This window comes from Serinus canaria, chromosome 27, assembly GCF_022539315.1.
Source record: "Serinus canaria isolate serCan28SL12 chromosome 27, serCan2020, whole genome shotgun sequence".
NCBI lineage: Eukaryota > Metazoa > Chordata > Aves > Passeriformes > Fringillidae > Serinus > Serinus canaria.
Genome location: NC_066340.1, coordinates 149,943 through 167,769, shown reverse-complemented (window position 1 = coordinate 167,769; position 17,827 = coordinate 149,943). Strand labels below are relative to the sequence as shown.

The window sequence follows — 17,827 nt, the reverse complement described above, 5'->3', positions numbered from 1 at the left end:
CACGCCGGCGCCGCCGGCCATGGCAGAGTTGCAGGCGGGAGTTTGGGAAGGGAGGGAGGCTCAGCTCCCTCCTGCTCATCCCACATATCCCAGCGGGATTCACGGCGTGGACAGGGGCTGGAGGGGATTGCTCAGCTCCCTCCTCCAGCCCTGACACCCCACAGGGACCCAGAGCGTGGACAGGGAATGGAGAGGAAGTCCAGTTCCCTCCTGTCCAGCCCTGACATCCCATTGGAGCAAAAAACTTCAAATCAAAAACCAAGCTGGTGTGTGTGCACCTCCCAAACACCTTTGGAAATTTCTGCCACCAGCAGAAATCCAGCTGGGGTTCCTCTGGGCTGGTACCAACTGGGAGCACTGGTGTGAGCTCCAGCGGGGCTGAGCCATCCCAGCCTGACCTTTCCCACCCTGAGGCCACAAATCCCCCAGAAAATGCTGCTGTTCCCGCCCCACTTCCCTGCTCCTGTCCCGAGGCACATCCCCGGGATGCCTGCGGGACCCGAGTAGGGCAGGGGAGCTGGAGGATGCCCTGGCAGAGCCCGTGCCCCTGCAGCTGCCCCCGAGCCTGGGCACCAGCGCTGGGGAGGCCACGGAGCTCTGGGGCTGCAGCCGGGCCCATCCCAGCTCCGGAGCAGAGGGACAATCCAGTCCTTGTATCCCAGGACGGGGGGGCTCAGCAGGACCCCCGGGAGGTGCCAGACCCTCCCCAGGAGCTGCTGGGAAGAGCCAGAGCTGCCCTGGCTGCTGGCATGGCAGGAGCTCCTGTCCTGCTCTTTGCCCCTCACCTGGGCATTCCCTGCTCCATCCTGGCATTCCCTGCTCTGTCCTGGCATTCCCTGCTCCATTCCGGCATTCCCTGCTCTGTCCTGGCATTCCCTGTTCCACTCTGGGCATTCCCTGCTCCACCCTGGCATTCCCTGCTCCATCCCAGCCACTCTCCAGGCTCTCTCCCCCCCAGAGCCCAGCACGGATCTCAGGATTGCTGGGATGGGGCCGGACCTGACTCGGGGCAGACCCCAACACCGGGCTCTGCTCCAGCCCCTCCCTTTCCGTGCGCTCGGGCGGGGTCTCCGGTGCCGTGAGAGCGGCGGGCGCCGCCCGTGCCCGTGCCCGTGCCCGGTGGGGGCGGGGGCGGCCCGGGACCCCCCTGTGGCCGCGGCCGTGGGTTAGTGTGGGCTCCGGTGCGCGTCAGTGGCGGGAGCGAGGCCGTGCGGGCAGAGGGGGTGATCAGTCGGTTAAAGCGGAGAAAAGCAGCGGAGTGAGCCGAGAGGAGGCAGAGGAGGAAGGTGAGAGCGCAGCCCGTGGAGCCGTTACCTTCCGTCCTTCGGCTGCCACCGCGGCTCCGAGGGGCCACGGCTCCGCCTGGCCCGGGGACACGGCCTCGAGGGGGTCACAGCGGGGCACGGGGAGGAAAGGGGAGGCAGAGCTCCGCTGAAACACCTGGGGAGTCAAACAGGGCCGTTGGAGCGAGGGAGGGCCCACCTGGACCGGAGTGGGCTCGCAGCAGCTGGGGCGGTGGCTGGCAGGGCTGGAGGCAGCATTGTCCCCTGTGCTGCTGGCAGGGCCACCTGTCCCCTGTGCCGATGGCAGGGCCACCTGTCCCCGTGCCGATGGCAGGGCCACCTGTCCCCTGGCCAGGACAGTCACAGGTCCTCTGGGCAGCAGAGTCCCTGGTCCAGTCTGGCAGCATCACTGGCCCAGTTCCCCTGCCTGCAGCATCACCAGCTGTCCCACACCTGCAGCATCACCTGTGCCCTGTGCCATCACCTGTCCCACACCTGCAGCATCACCTGTCTCCTGTATCATCACCTGTCCCACACCTGCAGCATCACCTGTGCCCTGCGCCATCACCTGTCCCACACCTGCAGCATCACCTGTCCCCTGTGCCATCACCTGTCCCACACCTGCAGCATGCCCCGTTCTCCTCCCTCCTGGAGGAAAACCATCCAAGGAAAATCCATCCAAGGAAAAACCACCCCGTCCCCACTGCAGCACCTGCGCCGTGCTCAAACCCAGGTGAGTCTGGCTTAAATCCCAGGCAGGAGGGAAGTGCAGAAGGAGCACCCAGGTGTGCATCACCCAGCTGTGCATCATCCAGCTGTGCATCACCCAGCTGTGCAGTACCCAGGTGTGCATCACCCAGCTGTGCATCACCCAGGTGTGCAGCGCCTGTCCCTGGCAGTGCCGGTGCCGAGGATGTCACACCCCGAGCCCCCCTCCCCGAGCTGTCCCCCGAGCAGAAGGGCGGAGCGGTGTCACCTGCGGGGCGGTGTCACCTGCGGGCGGGGTCCCGGGGTCCCGCCCCCCTCCCGCGCTCACCTCCAGCTCGGCGATGATCCGGTCCTCGTCGTCGTCATCCTTGACGGCCGAGGCGATGATGGGCGGGGTGGAGGCGGGCCGGACCACCTCGGACACCGCCCGCCTCAGCTTCACCTGCGGCTTGGGCGTCTCCAGCTCCTCCGACTCCGCCTTCTGCGCGGGGAGCGGGCCGTGAGCGCCGGGGGCACCGGGCGGGGTGGCACTGCCCGTCCCTGCCCAGCCACCACCCTCACCTTCATAAAGCCGGGCTCCTTCTTGCTGGTGACAATGACCTCGCCGCTGCGGGTCGTGGTCAGCCCGTGCGACGAGGGGAAGCTCCGGCGGGGCGGGGGAGGCGGCGGCGACTTGGAGGGTTTCTCGGTGCGGTACCGCGGCACCGTCAGCTCGTCTGGGCACAAAGGGGGCTCTGAGGGCACCGCGCCCGGCCCTGCCCCTCTCATCCACCCCCGCCTCGGGCACGGCACCGCGCGCCCCCAGCCCCACCTCTGGAGGCCACCCCGTCCCCCCCAGCCCTACCTGAGCCCCGGCGGCCGTTGGGGTCCCCTTTGCCCCCCGATTTGGGGGTGTGCTGCGGCTTGGAGGGTTTGTGCTCGGGCGTGGAGGCGGCGCTGCCGCTGCCCGGGGTTTGTTTGTGCTTGGCGGCGAATTCCAGGTCGGGGATGGCCTTCATGAGCTCGGCCTGCGTCTCCTCCAGCAGCCGGTTGATGTCCTTGGCGCTGTACTGGGTCAGCGCCGCCCGCTTCTCCTCCCAGTCCCGCTCCGCTGCCTGCGGACACAGAGCCCGCTCCAGCCCCGTCCCTGGCGGGCAGGACGCCACCGCGGAGCCCCGTGACACCCCCAGACCCGCTGCGAGGAGCTGGGGGGGGGGTTTTACCCCATCCCCAAATTTCACAGAATCACGGAATTACCGGGTTGTCAGAGACCTCCAGGGTCATCGAGTCCAACCCAGCCCCAACACCTCAACCCAACCCTGGCACCCAGTGCCAATCCAGGCTTTGTTCAACACCCCCAGGGATGGGGACTCCACCACCTCCCCGGGCAGAACGTTCCAGAACTTTATCCCCTTTCTGTAAAAACTTTTTCCCAATATCCAACCCACATTTCCCTGGGTGCAGCTCGAGGCTGTGAGCTCTGGTTCTGTCAGTGCCTGCAGGCAGAGCCCAGCCCAGCTGGGCCCAGGCACCTTTCAGGAGCTGTCAGAGTGGTGAGGCCACCCCAAGTCTCCTTTTCTGCAGGCTGAGCACCCCCAGCCCTGATCCGACCCCGGCAGCAGGTCAGGAGCTGCTCCCACTCCCATTTTCACCTTCCCAGAGCCCCCGAGGAGCCCCCCCGAGCTGAGCCCCCCGAGCTGAGCCCCCCGGGCCGGGCTCCCACCTCCACAGACACGGCTTTGTCTGCGCTCTTCTTGCTGGGGGTCTCGGGCCCCGTCTGGGTCTTGGCGGGCACCATCTCCGGGGCCCGTGAGGGGTTATTGCTCTTGCCGGGGTGGCTCTGGGGCTGGGCGGAGAAGCCCAGGGCCTCGGGGGTGCCCGTCAGGTGGTGCAGGCTCACGGGAGGGCTGGTGGGCATCTCCAGCTCCAGCCCCTTGCTGAAATCCGTCTCGGGGGCCACCTTCTTGGGCGACTGGCTCAGGCTGCTGGGCGAGCTCCACACGCCCTCGTCCACTTGCCTAGGGCAGAGCGGAGGCACTGAGGGGCCGTGGGGCACGGGGGGGGGCACTAAATCCTCATTTCCTGGAGGCTGGGCTGCTCTGGGCTGGGCTTGGTGCTGGTTTGGGGGCCTGTCCCCCCTCATGAGCCCAACAGGAAATGGGATCCCCCCAAACCCTTCCCCTGCTCCTGATCCGGCTGGAGCCGCCCCTGGGATTGAGGATTTATTCGGGATGAGGGCACTGCGGGATCCTACAGGCTGGTTTCCCTGGGAAACCGGGCTAGAGCAGAGCCCGGGGCCATCCCAAGGGCCAGCAGGAGCCGTCCCTAGTGGGATCCTAATGGGGTCCTAATGGGATCCTAATGGGGTCGGGCAGGTGGAATCCACCCTGTTGTAGCAGCTCCGGGAGAGGAGTTTTCTCTGGGGGAGGATTTTTCCACCACAGAACAGCTCCCTGCTCCTCGGGAAAGAGGTTTCTGCTCACGCCAAGGGCTGTGTGTCTGTCCCCATCTAAAATCCTGCCTTATTCCCGAGAAAAAATGAGGCTTGTATGAAAAGAGGGGTTCTCTGAAAAGGACCGAGGGTATTTTGGGGTCCTGCAGCAGAAAAATTATCATTTTGTGCATACCCCTCGGAGGGGACAGAGGCGGCACGGCAGGGACAGAGGTGGCACGGCAGGGACAGAGGGACACCGAGGGGGTGGCTGTGCCCGGGGCTCGGGGCTCACCTGCGGATCTGGGCCAGCGTGTCGGTGACGGTCTTGCAGCGCTTGAGGAGCCCGTCCAGGCGGTTGGGCTCCTCCTTGAGGAACTTGACGGCCTCCACCTCCACCCGCAGCACCACCCGCATCTTGCTCTGCAGGCTGGGGAACTGGGCTGCCAAGGGACACCTCTGTCACCGCCGTGTCCCCCCCGGGGCAGCCAGGACCCCGTGCCGCGGGCATCCTGCCGGGGGGGCGGGATGGGCCCAGGGAAAGGCTGGATCGATGGGTCCATCCCCATTTTAGGGAGGAGGTGTCCCCTCCGCAGCTGTGGGCACAGGGCGTGGCACTGAGGGGCACCTGGCAGGGCAGGGGACCGTCCCAGCAGGGGCACACACACAGGGAGAACCCAGAGCATCCCAGGGGAAAACACAAATCCAGGAAATCCTGGAGCATCCCAGGGGAAAACACACACCCAGGAGATCCTGGAGCATCCCAGGGGGAAACAGAAATCCAGGAAATCCTGGAGAATCCCAGGTGCAAACAGAAATCCAGGAAATCCTGGAACATCCCAGGGGAAAACACCCAAATCCTGGGGCAAGGGAAGCCTGGAACGTCCCGGGTGCAAACACACACCCAGGAGATCCTGGAGCACCCCCAGGCCAGGACGGAGCAGGGCACTGCCAGAAGGTTCCGTTTGCCCCCCAGCCCCTCCTCACCCTTCAGCTCCGTCAGGGTCTCCCCCAGCTGCTTGAGCACCACGGCCTTTTCCTCCAGCTCCTGCGCCGGGACCAGCCGGTGGTTGTGGGCCAGATCCTTCTGGATCTTCTCCACGGACTTCTCCAGGTCGCTGGGAGGGCAGGGGGAGGGCAGGGGGTCACTGGGGGGTCACTTGGGGGGGTCAGGGGGGTGGGAGCCCCGAGGGTGGCAGCGGGAGAGGGGAACACTGGGATGGGGACCCCTCCTCACTCGGGGATGTGGTCACTGCGTGGGAACCCCCTGATTTGGGGACGTTGTCCCCGCACAGGGACCCCCTGATCTGGGGATGTCACTGTGTGGGGACCCCTCCTCACTTGGGGATGTCACTGTGTGGGCACCCCCTGATTTGGGGACGTGGTCCCTGCACAGGGACCCCCTGATCTGGGGACGTGGTCACTGCATGTGGACCCCGGCTCGGTGCCAGCCCCGGGCAGGGCAGAGCTGCCCCGTGCCCCCTGTGCCCCCAGGCCCGGCGGGCTCACTTGAGCTGCTGGGTGATGAGCTCCTCCTCGTTGAGGTAGCGCAGCCGCTCCTCCTCCACCAAGCTGCGCTGGCGCTGCAGAGGGTCCTCGTGCTTGCGCACCGTGTCCGTCACCCGCACGCTCAGCTCCGTCTCCGTGCGCCGCAGCAGCGACTTCACCGTCTCCTGGTTCTGCAGCTGCGGGGGGAGCGGGGGCTCAGGCTGGGAGAGACCCCTCGAGAGGGGAAAAGGGTCCTGACAGGGGAGCAGCCCTGGGATGGGCACAGGGGTCAGGCTGGGAGAGACCCTCGAGAGGGGAAATGGGTCCTGACCAGGGAGCAACCCTGGGATGGGAGCGGGGAGGGATCCCAGGGGTTGTAGTGGGGAGGAATTGGGGTGGGGAGGGACCCCTGGGCTTGGATTTGGGCAGGATCCCTGGGCTTGGATTTGGACAGGATCCCTGGGCTTGGATTTGGACAGGATCCCTGGGCTTGGATTCAGGAAGGATCCCCAGGTTTGGATTTGGCAGGATCCCCAAGTTTGGATTCAGGAAGGATCCCCAGGTTTGGATTTGGCAGGATCCCCAAGTTTGGATTCAGGAAGGATCCCCGAGTTTGGATTTGGGCAGGATCCCCAAGTTTGGATTTGGCAGGATCCCCGAGCCCATCTCCAGGACGGATCCCCGAGTTTGGATTTGGCAGGATCCCAGAGCCCATCTCCAGGACGGATCCCCGGGTTTGGATTTGGCAGGATCCCAGAGCCCATCTCCAGGACGGATCCCCGGGTTTGGATTTGGGCAGGATCCCAGAGCCCATCTCCAGGACGGATCCCCGGGTTTGGATTTGGGCAGGATCCCCGAGCCCATCTCCAGGACGGATCCCCATGTTTGGATTTGGGCAGGATCCCTGAGCCCATCTCCAGGACGGATCCCATGCTCTCCCACAGCAGCCCCGGGGCACCAAGGGCATTTTGCCATCCCAACCCAGTGAGAGCAGCCCAGATTCGGGGTGCCCCCGCCCCAGGTGCCCACCTGCAGCTTCTTGAGCTGCTGCAGCTGGTTGCGGAGGTCGCTGGCGTTCTGCTGCAGGTCGTGCAGGTGCAGCTGCATGTGCAGGCGGGTGATGGCCGTGGGCTGCCCCGCCGGGGTGCTGGTGGCCGAGGGCGGCGGCGGCGCGGGCACCGGGGTGCCCATGCCACTGCGGCTGGTGGCTGGGGGGGCAAGCAGGGGCTGCTGAGTGCTGACACCGCCCCAGGACAGGTTCGGTGCCCGTCTCTTTTCTTTCCCCGCCCGATCCTTCAGCTCTGGTGGTCCCCAAAGTTCCCCCACCCATGCTGACCCCTCCCTGCTCCTCTGAGGCCGCCCCAGAGCAGCACGGGGGGGTCCCGCTGGTGCCAGTGATGCCGCAGGATTTCAGCTTTTTTATTTTTCAAATAAATAAAATAGGGAATAACTGGGAAACTCCATGGCCTGTCAGCTGCTGCTCTCCTGTTTTACTCAGACAAGCAACTCCTCTCCAGGCCTGTTACTCAAGGACACCTCACCACCTCAAGCCCCAAAAATTATTTTAAAAAAAGATTTGGGGTTGGGGAACCAAACTGGGAGTAAATTGCTTCATTACCTGAATCTGTAATTGGAGAATTAACCCAAATTACATCAATTAATATCAATTAATTGATATATAAATTTGTCTGAAAAACTCGTGACCACCTCCCATTTTGGGCGCAGCCCCTTGGGGAGGCTTGGTCTGCCCTTAACGTGCCTGGAGGCCCTTCATTAAACAGATTAACTTTCCTTCCCTTAGTTCTGGTTTTAGGTAAGCCTGAGAAGGGCATCGCCAGCACCTGGGGGGCTGCAGAGCCCACCCTGGGCACCCGCGGGGTCCTGCAGGGCCGGGGGTCACTCACACGCTGACGGGGGGGTCCCGCCGTTGGTGGCTTCCGTCTTCTCGCTGAAACCAAAGAGAGGAGGGGGCTGAGAGCGGGCGGGGCCGGTGTCCCCTGGGAGGGGGACAGACCCCCGCAGGGACATCCAACCCCCGGGGTCCCAGAGCTGCCCTCACCTGGGGGTCTCGGCCTCGGAGCCGCGGAGCAGCGCGCTCTGCACCAGCCCCGTCAGGCTGGCGATCTGCTTCTCCATGGCCTCCATCCGCTCCCTGGGACAGGGACAGGGACAGGGACGGGGACAGGGACGGGGACAGGGAGGGGGACAGAGATGGGGACGGGGACAGGGACGGGGACAGGGACAGGGACAGGTCACCGGCTGCGTCTGCCACCACGGCCACCCCCAGCTGCGCCTGGCCCTGCTCCTCCTCCTCCTCCTCCTCCAGCCGATACAAAACCCCCTCGCAGCAAATCTCAAACCCACCAGGGATCCCAAATCCAAGGGCAATGGAAAACCTGGAGCACCTGAGGTGCAAGCACAAGTCCAGGAGATCCTGGAATATCCCAGTCCCTAACACAAACCCAGGAAAACCTGGAATATCCCAGTCCCAAACACAAACCCAGGACAACCCGGACTATCCCAGGTGCCGGCAGACCCCCGCTCCCCACCTGGTCTCCGTGTCCTTGGCCGGCGCGGGCGGTCCGAAGCCCGAGAGCGGCCGCTCTGCGGGGCCGGGGAACAGCTCGGGGCCCCCGGAGGCGCTGGGGTTGCGCGTTTTGCCCACGGGGCTGTCCATGAAGACGGAGGAGCAGGAATCCTTGCGGAAGGACTGACGGACGGGCGAGGAGCGGCTGGGCGGGCCCGAGTAGGGGCTGTGCGGGCTCTGCCCGGGCTCCACCATCTTCTGGGGGGACGAGGGCGGCATGCGGAAGCCCAGCCCGGGGCCGTAGGTGTCGCTGTAGATGGGCGCGTTGGGCTTGTACAAACTGTCCTCCAGCTCCGTCTGCAGCGCGGCCGCCGAGTAGGTGCTGAGCGAGCGCACCGAGCCCCGCTTGTAGAGCCCCCCCGAGTAGCCAAAGGGGTCCCCCATGCCCGCCAGCGACTGCGTGGAGGTGATGCTGAGCCGGCCCTCGTGCACCATCCCGTAGGGGTCGGCGTAGAGCCCCTCGTTCTTCACCAGCACCACGTTCTTGCCCGCCAGGTCCTCGTCCGGCTTGACGTCGCGGCGCTCCAGGATGGCGCTGGGGCTGGGGGACACGCCCGGGGCGGGGGGCAGGCTGGCCAGGCGCTCGCCGTGGTGCACCGGGCTGCCGGCGTAGGAGGGCGGGCGGCCGCCGCTGTAGGACATGCGGGAGCGCGAGGGCGACGAGGACTGCAGCACGGGCGGGGGCGAGCCCGAGGCCAGGTGCGGGGCTGGGGAGATGTTGTTGAGCCGGCGGGTGGGAGAGGATTCCCGGGAGGTGTAGACCATGTCCCGCTGTGGAATGGGGCGGGGGTCAGCACTGGGGCAGCCCTGACCTGCCGGGCCCTCCGGCCCAGCAAGGACCAGCAGCTCCGGCAAACCCTGGGCAAACCCTGGGCAAACCCTCGGCAAACCCTTGTTAAACCCTCAGCAAACCCTGGGCAAACCCTTGGCAAACCCTCAGCAAACCCTCCCAAGCCCTTCCCCTGGAACACAAACCCTGAGAGGAAGCCCTGAGGGAGCTGGGGGTGCTCAGCCTGCAGAAAAGGAGACTCAGGGGTGCCCTCAGCACTCTGCAGAGCTCCTGAAAGGTGCCTGGGCTCATCTGGGGCTGGGCTCTGTCTGCAGGCACTGACAGAACCAGAGCACACAGCCTGGAGCTGCACCAAGGGAAATACAGGTCGGATATTGGGATAAAGTTCTGGAATGTTCTGCCTGGGGAGTCACCATCCCTAGATGGGTTTAACAAAGCCTGGATTGGCACTGGGTGCCAGGGTTTGGTTGAGGTGTTTGGGTGGGGCTGGACTCGATGATCCTGGAGGTCTCTGACAACCCGGTAATTCTGTGACTCTGTGATTCTGTGATTCTGTGACTCTGTGATTCTGTGATTCAGTGACTCTGTGATTCTGTGATTCAGTGATTCTGTGATTCTGTGATTCAGTGATTCTGTGATTCTCAGATTCTGTGATTCTCTGACTCTGTGATTCTCAGATTCTGTGATTCCCAGCCAGCAGCAGGCGGATCTATCCTGATGATTTGTCCTGCTGATTTACCCCGACCAATTGTCCCCATTATTTAATTCCCTACAAACCATATTCACACCCCCACTGCCATCCCCAGCCAGGGCTGGCAGCAGGCAGGATGGATCCCAGCCACACGCAATTCCCAGTTCCCAGTCTCTGCTGCTTCCTCTCCCCTCTGCTCCCAGTGCCACCCCGCGGGGCTGTCCCGTGTCCCCTCTCACCCTCAGGTCGCCGTTGGTGATGTGTGAGGCTGGGAAGGAGGCGTAGAGCGGCTCTTTCCGGTAGATTTTAATGATGCTCCTGTCCTGGATGTCTCTGGAAGCAGAGGCAGAGCCTGAACGCCTGCACAGACCCCGAATCCCAGCACTGCACCCACCACCCCCTTTTTCCTTCATCCCTGCCCTGGGCTGTAAGACAGGAGTGTGTTCTGGTATCTGATAGAGGGGGGGCAGTTTTCTGTCAGTTGGGCAGTTCTGTTCTGTTCTTTGGTCAGTTTTGTTCTGTTCTCTGGGCAGTTTCGTTCTGTTCTTTGGTCAGTTTTGTTCTGTTCTCTGGGCAGTTTTGTTCTGTTCTCTGGGCAGGTCTGTTCTGTTCTTTGGGCAGTTTTGCTCTGTCAAGTGGGCAGTTTTCTTTATCTCTCCTACAGCCAATCCTCCCTCCAGGAGGTATCTTCTCTTAATGGGCCATTAATTTTTATCTTCTGTTCAGTGTCCCTGCAGCGCTGATCAAACTCCACCATCCCACGGGGAGATGCTCTGCCCAGGGGAGGAGCCAAGCATTCCTACCTGGATCCAATCTGTCCTGGGAACAGCCCAGCAGCCTTTGCCCCCTGCATTCCCAGAGGAGCAGCCTTCTGCTGCCCTGCATTCCCAGAGGGAGCCCAGGCCCATCTCCAGCAGCCCTGGAGCTGCAGAGGAAAACTCCCCCCTTGGGCAGGATCCCTGCTCCAGCAGAGCCACAGCTGGCACTGCAGGAGGGCTGAGCCCCCCTGGGATGGGACTGTGCCACCACCCTGAGCCCCCCTGGGATGGGACTGTGCCACCACCCTGAGCCCCCCTGGGATGGGACTGTGCCACCACCCTGAGCCCCCCTGGGATGGGACTGTGCCACCACCCTGGGATGGGGCAGTGCCACCACCCTGACCCACAGCGTGCCAGGGCCTGCTCTCACTCTGTCAATGTTTTTTTTGTTTGTACTACTGCATTTGTATTTTAATTTTCCTATTTAAGAACTGTTATTCCTATATCTTTGCCTGAGAGCCTTTTAATTTCAAATTAATAATAATTCGGGGGGGGGGTTTGCATTTTTGCATTTCAAGACAGAGGAAAGCTCCTGCCCTCCCGAGTGGACACCTGACTCTTCCAACCAAGACAATTTTTAATTTCCCTATTTGAGAACTGTTATTCCTATTCCCGTATCTTTGTCTGAGAACATTTTAATTCTCAGAAGGGAGGGGGTTTGCATTTTCCATTTAAGGGACACTCCTGCCTCCCTCGTTCACCCGACCCTCCCAACCAGGACCACCCCCCAGATTTCCCCTTTGCGAGGGGTTTAGAGGGCAGGAGCCCCCCGGGTGGGCTCTGTCCCCCCGCTCACCGCACGTCCTCCAGCTCGTAGAAGACGTTTCGGGCCTCGTCCTTGATGAGGATGGCGGTGTTGGGCGACTTGAGCATGCCCATGGTGAGCTTCTGGGGGAACATGTGCACCACCAGGGCGTGCAGCGTGTCCATGCTGCTGATCTCGTGCGTGATGTGCACGCGCCGCGTCTCGTCCCCAAACTGCAGGAACAGCACCCCTGGGGCACAGGGGGCACCCCACGGTCAGCTCCGGGCACTCTGCACCCGGCTGGGGGCTCTGCCAGCCAAATAAAGGGGCTGGGGGGGCTCTGCCAGCCAAAGGGGGGCTGGGGGGGCTCTGCCCACCCTGCAGTGCCCTGTGAGGGTGGAAGGGTCTGGGGCACCCAAATAAAGGGGATGGGGGAGCTCTGCCCACCCAGTCTCACCGTGCTGAAGGTGGAAGGCTTGGGAGACCCCATAAAAGGGGCTGGGAGATCCCTCACCACCCAAACAGCGAGAGCAGAGCTTGGTCTGGAATTTGGGTGAGGGAGCCCAAACCCGCCCTCCAAGGGAGGTTTTGCACCCTCCGAGGGAGGTTTGGGGGTGCCAGGGTACCTGGGGAGCGCAGCTTGGTCTGGCTGGCCGAGCGGGACAGGGGCAGGCTCTGCCGGAACCGGTTCATCCTGTTGAAGGCCAGCGGCAGCTCCGCCTCCGACATGGTCTCCAGGGACTCGGCCGAGGCGAAGGAGAGCTTGGCTTGGTCGGCCAGGCCAGGCTGGGAGCCCTGGGAGTGCCGGGAGCTCCTGGTCTGCAACGGGACAGGGACAGGGACAGGGACAGGTCAGGGGCACAGCCCTCACCCTAACCCTAACCCTAACCCTGACCCTCTCCTCGGGAATGCAGTGCCGGGGTGGAGCTGCTGGCGGGGGTGGTGGGATGGCCTGGGATGGCCTGGGATGGGATGAGATGGAGGGATGGCCTGGGATGGCCTGGGATGGCCTGGGATGGTGGGATGGGAGACACGAAGGTCAGCGAGGGCAACCCCTGGGACACCCCCAGAAATCCCTCCCTGTGCCTGAGGGTGGGGCTGGGCCACATCTGGGGGGCTCCATCCCACATCCAGGGATCCCCCATCCCAAATCCAGGGATGCTCCATCCCACATCCAGGTGTGCTCCATCCCACATTCCATCCCCAGCTCCACCTCCTGCTCCCAGCACAGACCCCATTCCCATTCCCATTCCTATTCCCAATCCCATCCCAAAGCTTCCCAGCTCCATCCCGGTGCCTCTGGGCTCCCACACCCCCAAACCCCTGGAATCCAACCCTGCAGGAAGGAGCCGGGATGCCCTTGGCTCTCCCGGAGGTCACACATCCATTACCCCACTCCCGGGAACCCCCAAGGCCCGGATCCTTCTGGAAGCAAAGCACTGGGAAGGTTCGTGGCTCTGGATTTCATTTTCCAGCATCCCCATTTCACAGCAGGGTGCTGCCAGAAAGTTTGCACCGCAGACATGGAAAATGTGGATTTTCCAATGTCCCCAAATATCCACAAATATCCACAAATGTCCACAAATATCCCCAAACATCCACAAATGTCCACAAATACCCAAAAATATCCACAAATGTCCCCAAATATCCACAAATGTCCCCAAATATCCCCAAATGTCCCCAAATGTCCACAAATACCCAAAAACATCCACAAATGTTCACAAATATCCCCAAACATCCACAAATGTCCACAAATACCAAAAAATACCCAAAAATATCCACAAATATCCACAAATGTCCCCAAATATCCACAAATGTCCACAAATACCCACAAATACCCAAAAATACCCAAAATCATCCACAAATATCCCCAAATGTCCCCAAATGTCCCCAAATATCCCCAAATGTGTGGCCGTCCCCAGCACTGCTGCCTGCTCACAGCCCCAAACCCCAGCCTGGATTTTCCAGACACTTGTTGAAGGCTGGCAAATCCAGCAGAGGGAACGAGCGGCTCCCTGGCTGTGGGAAGGGACAACAGCTCTATTTTGGGACGGGGAAAAAAGGGAAAAAAGAAAGAAATCAATGTGAAATGATAACAGCCATCATCGCCATTTAAATGAGGCATTAATTGGAAGATTTAATTAATCCTGCGAGGCGGGGTTTGGGAGGAATTGAAATGTTCTGCCGTGGTTAATTGCTGGAAAATTGACGGCAGGGCTGGGCTGTTGTTGTTGGAGCACAAAGAGCCCTGGCAGAGCCTCACACCCGGGAAGGGACCGGGATGGAGGGAAACTTCCCCTGCTCCCACCCCTGGGATGCAGCTCCGACCCCTCGTGGGGAGGTTTGGGGTGGGGAAGGGGGATTTTGGGGCTCCCCCCTCAAGGCTGTGGTTGTGGGGCACCCTGCTCTGGGTTTGGGGGGTGCTGACCCCGATCCCGGGCTGGGGGGATCCCTAGGGAAGCACAGGGAGGGGGCCGGCAGCTCCTGGGGGAGTGGGAGCCAGGGCTGCAGCTCTGCCCGGCTCTGCCCTCCTGGACCCTTCCCCTGTTCCCGAGCTCGGGGATCTCACCCTGCCCCAAATCCCTCCCTGCATCCCCGAATCCATCCCTGCATCCCTCCATCCATCCCTGCATCCCTCCATCCCTTCATCCATCCCTGCATCCCTGAATCCCTCCCTGCATCCCTCCCTCCATCCCTGCATCCCTGAATCCCTCCATCCATCCCTCCATCCATCCCTTCCCCTCCCCACCCCAAATCCCCCCATCCCCGCCCCCCGGGGGTGACAGGGACATTTCCGTGTCCCAGGTGAGCCCAGCCCCCCCTGTCCCTGCCCTGCAGCTGCCCCCGGGCACCGAAGTTCCCCGCTGTGGATGATTTATGGGCTCAGCCCAACCACAAACCCAGCCGAGATGGGAGATAATGGGATTTTAGCCCGGGAGGGACCGTCAGTTCTGCCCGGCTGCTCCGCACAGCGCGCTGTCCCCAGCCCCCAGAGCTGTCACCGCACCGGGCACAGCCAGCCCAGCCCCCCTTACCTGAACTCAGGGCACCCCCCAGATGGGCACAGAGCCCCCCCACATGGGCACAGAACCCCAGATGGGCACAGAACCCCCCAGATGGGCACAGCCCCCCAGATGGGCACAGACCCCCCCCCCCAGATGGGCACAGAACCCCCCACATGGGCACAGACCCCAGCGCGGCCATAAAAACCTTGTGCCCCCCATTTCTCCTTGTGCCCCCCATTTCTCCGTGCTGCCCCCCCGGTGACGCCTTTATCCCCCCCAGACCCCTCCCCAGGGGCTCCCGCAGCCCCGAATTCCCGGCGGGATCCGAGCCCCCCGGGAGCGGCAGGGAGGGAGGGAGGGAGGGGACACCCCCGCTCCTGCCCCCAGCTGGGAAATGACCCATTTCTGCCCAGCCAGCCCCAGAGGGCAATCCTGAGCTGGATCCTGGAATTCCCGGCTGGTCCGGTGGGAATTCCAGCGGGGAATGCTCGGGAAGGGAGCGAGGGCGCGGCCACAACAAAAGGCGCTCACGGGGGAGGAAAATGTGGAACTTGGGGGCAGAGGGGTCTGGGCAAAGGGCACCGAGCTCGGGGTGCCCAGAGCCCCCCCGGGATTAAACCGGCTCGGGTGGAGCCCCCCGGAGCCTCCCGAGCCGCGGGAATCCCGCGGGAGCCACGCTGGGACCCCAGCAGTGCCCGTGGGGATGGTCCCAGGAAATCCCGATCCCAAAAACCCCTCCGGAGGAGGAAATGGGGGAAAATCCCAATTCCAGCAGGGACAGGAGCACCCCCAGAGCCTCTGGAGAAAAAATGGGAAAAATCCCCAATTCCAGCAGGGCCGGATCACCCCCATCCCCTCCCCTCCCCGTCCCCGGGAGGTTTACATAAAAACGGTGGGATGGGAATGGAGGGTTTTGGGTTTTTTTATGTCGATTTTTTTTCCCTTTTGTCTCCCCAGAGCTAAAAATAGCCACCATTAAGGGATTGTTGGAGCTCCTAAAGAGCCCCGATCATCCCTGCGGAAGCTGCTCCGTTATCTCTGCCCGGAGATAAGGAGCTCCTCACTGCTGACCCTCCTCATCCTCATCCCCCGCAGATCTCCACCCTGCCACCCCCCAGGGGCCCCGGGGTCTGTGCCAGCCCCACCGGCTCCCGGGTCCTGCCCGACCCCTCCGAGGGAAAAACGGGTCCTGCCCGAGCCCTCCGTCCACCCCACACCAGGTCACGACTGGTGACAGGGACAGCAGAAGCGGCTCCTTCCCCTTCTGCCACCCCCGTGGGGACACTCAGAGCTCCAGTTCCCACCCCATCCCGAGCTCCGCACCCCGCGGACCCCGAGAGCCCCCAGAGCAGCCCCGAGAGCAGCCCCGAGAGCCCCGAGAGCCCCCAGAGCAGCCCCGAGAGCCCCCAGAGCAGCCCCGAGCTCAGCCCCAAAACAGACCTGGGATGGGCACACCCTCGCTGTCCCGGGGCCACCAGCGGCCCCTGTCCCCGAGCTCAGCCTCCCCTCCCCTCCCGTCACCGGGAGGAGCCTCCCGGGCTGGGCTGGGCAGCTCTGGGGTGGGGGCCGCGCCCTCCAGGAGCCCCCAGACCCCCCGAGATCGCGCCCCATGGGCACCGAGGGTGCTCCGGAGGGCGGCCGGGCACGGCCCTGGTGGGGCCTGGCGGGTCCTGGCAGCTCCTGGCCGGTCCTGGCAGGTCCCTGCCCTCTGCTGCCGGTCTGCAGCTCCTCTGCGGGATGGGGATAAAGGCGAGGGAGCCCTGAAATCCCTGGAAAACAGCTGGCACGGCCGGCAGGGCCCGGGCACGGTTATTTACCGAGGCTCCAGCCCCCGGCTGGACTCGGATCGGGATTAATCCCGGCTGATCCCCCTCTCATGGCTTAATCCCGGGGTCCTGCCCAGACCCCATCTGGTGCTGAGCCCGTGGGGTGGGGTGGGATGGGATGGGGTGGGAACCGTGGGGTGGGCATTCCCAATTGGAATAGAACATCCCTGACCAGAAAGCAGCATCCCTGGTGAGAAACCATCATTCCCAATTAAAATAGGGCACTTCTGACCACAGCCCAGCATTCCCAGGTGGAATACCCCATCCCTGACCAGAACCCAGCATTCCCGGGGGAATTCAGCCCCCCGAGCATGGCTATCCTCCCCCTCGTCCCAGCTGCATCCCAGGGCCCGGCACTCCCGGCGGCGCTGCCGCCCTGCTCGCACACCTGAGCCCGGCCGGTGAAACCCAACCCCTCTGCTGCACCAGCCGGGAGCCGTGAATTCCATCCGGGACGGAATTCCAACATCCCAGCTCCTGCCGCTGCAGGCGGAGGAGCCGGGAGATGCCCAGCTGAGAAGAAAAATGGGGAAAACTGGAGGGAATTTGGGCAGAAGTGGAAGAAATGAGGGGCCCGGGGTGCTCCGAGTGCATCCAGGGGTTTTTCCAGGAGTCTCCCCATCCAAGGGGTTGTGGCCTCTCCAGCGCCGCCCTCCCAGCCCCCTCCCCTCTCCCCCCGCCCCCAAATTAAAACCGTTGCCTCTGCCGGCAGCAATAACTCATCCCACGTCTAATGCCGAACATTTTGTCAGGATTATCCCGATTAAGGCAGAATTAATCCCGATCTCAATGTTAACAGGATTAGCCTTCAAATCGGATTTGGGTTTTTAAACCGGACCCCTCGACTGAAGGAAGGGGCCGACCCCTCGGAGTGAGCGGGACCCCCGGCCTCGGGACAGCTCCGGGATGGGCCCTTCCCAACCCCTGACTCCCCAAAAAACTCCTGACACTCTGCAGGTGACAGCAAGGTGTCCCCAAAGCCACCTCTCGGTCCCTGGAGAGGGAAAGGGAAAGGGAAAGGGAAAGGGAAAGGGAAAGGGAAAGGGAAAAAAGGGAAAGGGAAAGGGAAAGGGAAAGGGAAAGGGAAAGAAGGGAAAGGGAAAGGGAAAGGGAAAGGGCAAGGGAAGGGACGGGAACAGGGAAAGGGAAAGGGGGCAAGGAAGGGAAAGGGAAAGGGAAAGGGAAAGGGAAAGGGAAAGGGAAAGGGAAAGGGAAAGGGAAAGGGAAAGGGAAAGGGAAAGGGAAAGGGAAAGGGAAAAGGAAAGGAAGAAGGGAAGGGAAAGGGAAGGAAAAGGAAAGGAAGAAGGGGCTCTGCCCGTTCCCTCTCCCCGATTTTCCATCTGGCAGCCGAGGCTCGGCGTGCTGATGAATATTTAAAAGCCTGGATCCTCTGCAGCCTCATGAATATTGACGCTGCTGCTCGCCCCACACCTTCCCCAGCCCCGTCCACTCCCGCCGTGCCTCAGTTTCCCCGTT

General features: G+C 62.9%; 1 protein-coding gene across 1 annotated transcript in view; it reads right to left on the bottom strand.

The window, feature by feature from the left end:
* SRCIN1 (SRC kinase signaling inhibitor 1) overlaps window positions 1-17,827 on the bottom strand; it is a 31,991-nt gene that overhangs the window by 5,132 nt on the left and 9,032 nt on the right. Inside the window, exons 2-17 of the mRNA XM_050985506.1 lie at window positions 12,797-12,817; window positions 12,147-12,339; window positions 11,572-11,770; window positions 10,197-10,290; window positions 8,439-9,247; window positions 7,949-8,041; window positions 7,794-7,837; window positions 6,919-7,097; window positions 5,911-6,086; window positions 5,389-5,519; window positions 4,697-4,844; window positions 3,694-3,988; window positions 2,836-3,085; window positions 2,553-2,707; window positions 2,320-2,472; window positions 1,315-1,440 (exon numbers count right to left, since the gene is read on the bottom strand). Coding sequence (XP_050841463.1) covers window positions 1,315-1,440; window positions 2,320-2,472; window positions 2,553-2,707; window positions 2,836-3,085; window positions 3,694-3,988; window positions 4,697-4,844; window positions 5,389-5,519; window positions 5,911-6,086; window positions 6,919-7,097; window positions 7,794-7,837; window positions 7,949-8,041; window positions 8,439-9,247; window positions 10,197-10,290; window positions 11,572-11,770; window positions 12,147-12,339; window positions 12,797-12,817 — 3,066 coding nt within the window. The remainder of the gene's footprint in view (window positions 1-1,314; window positions 1,441-2,319; window positions 2,473-2,552; window positions 2,708-2,835; window positions 3,086-3,693; window positions 3,989-4,696; window positions 4,845-5,388; window positions 5,520-5,910; window positions 6,087-6,918; window positions 7,098-7,793; window positions 7,838-7,948; window positions 8,042-8,438; window positions 9,248-10,196; window positions 10,291-11,571; window positions 11,771-12,146; window positions 12,340-12,796; window positions 12,818-17,827) is intronic.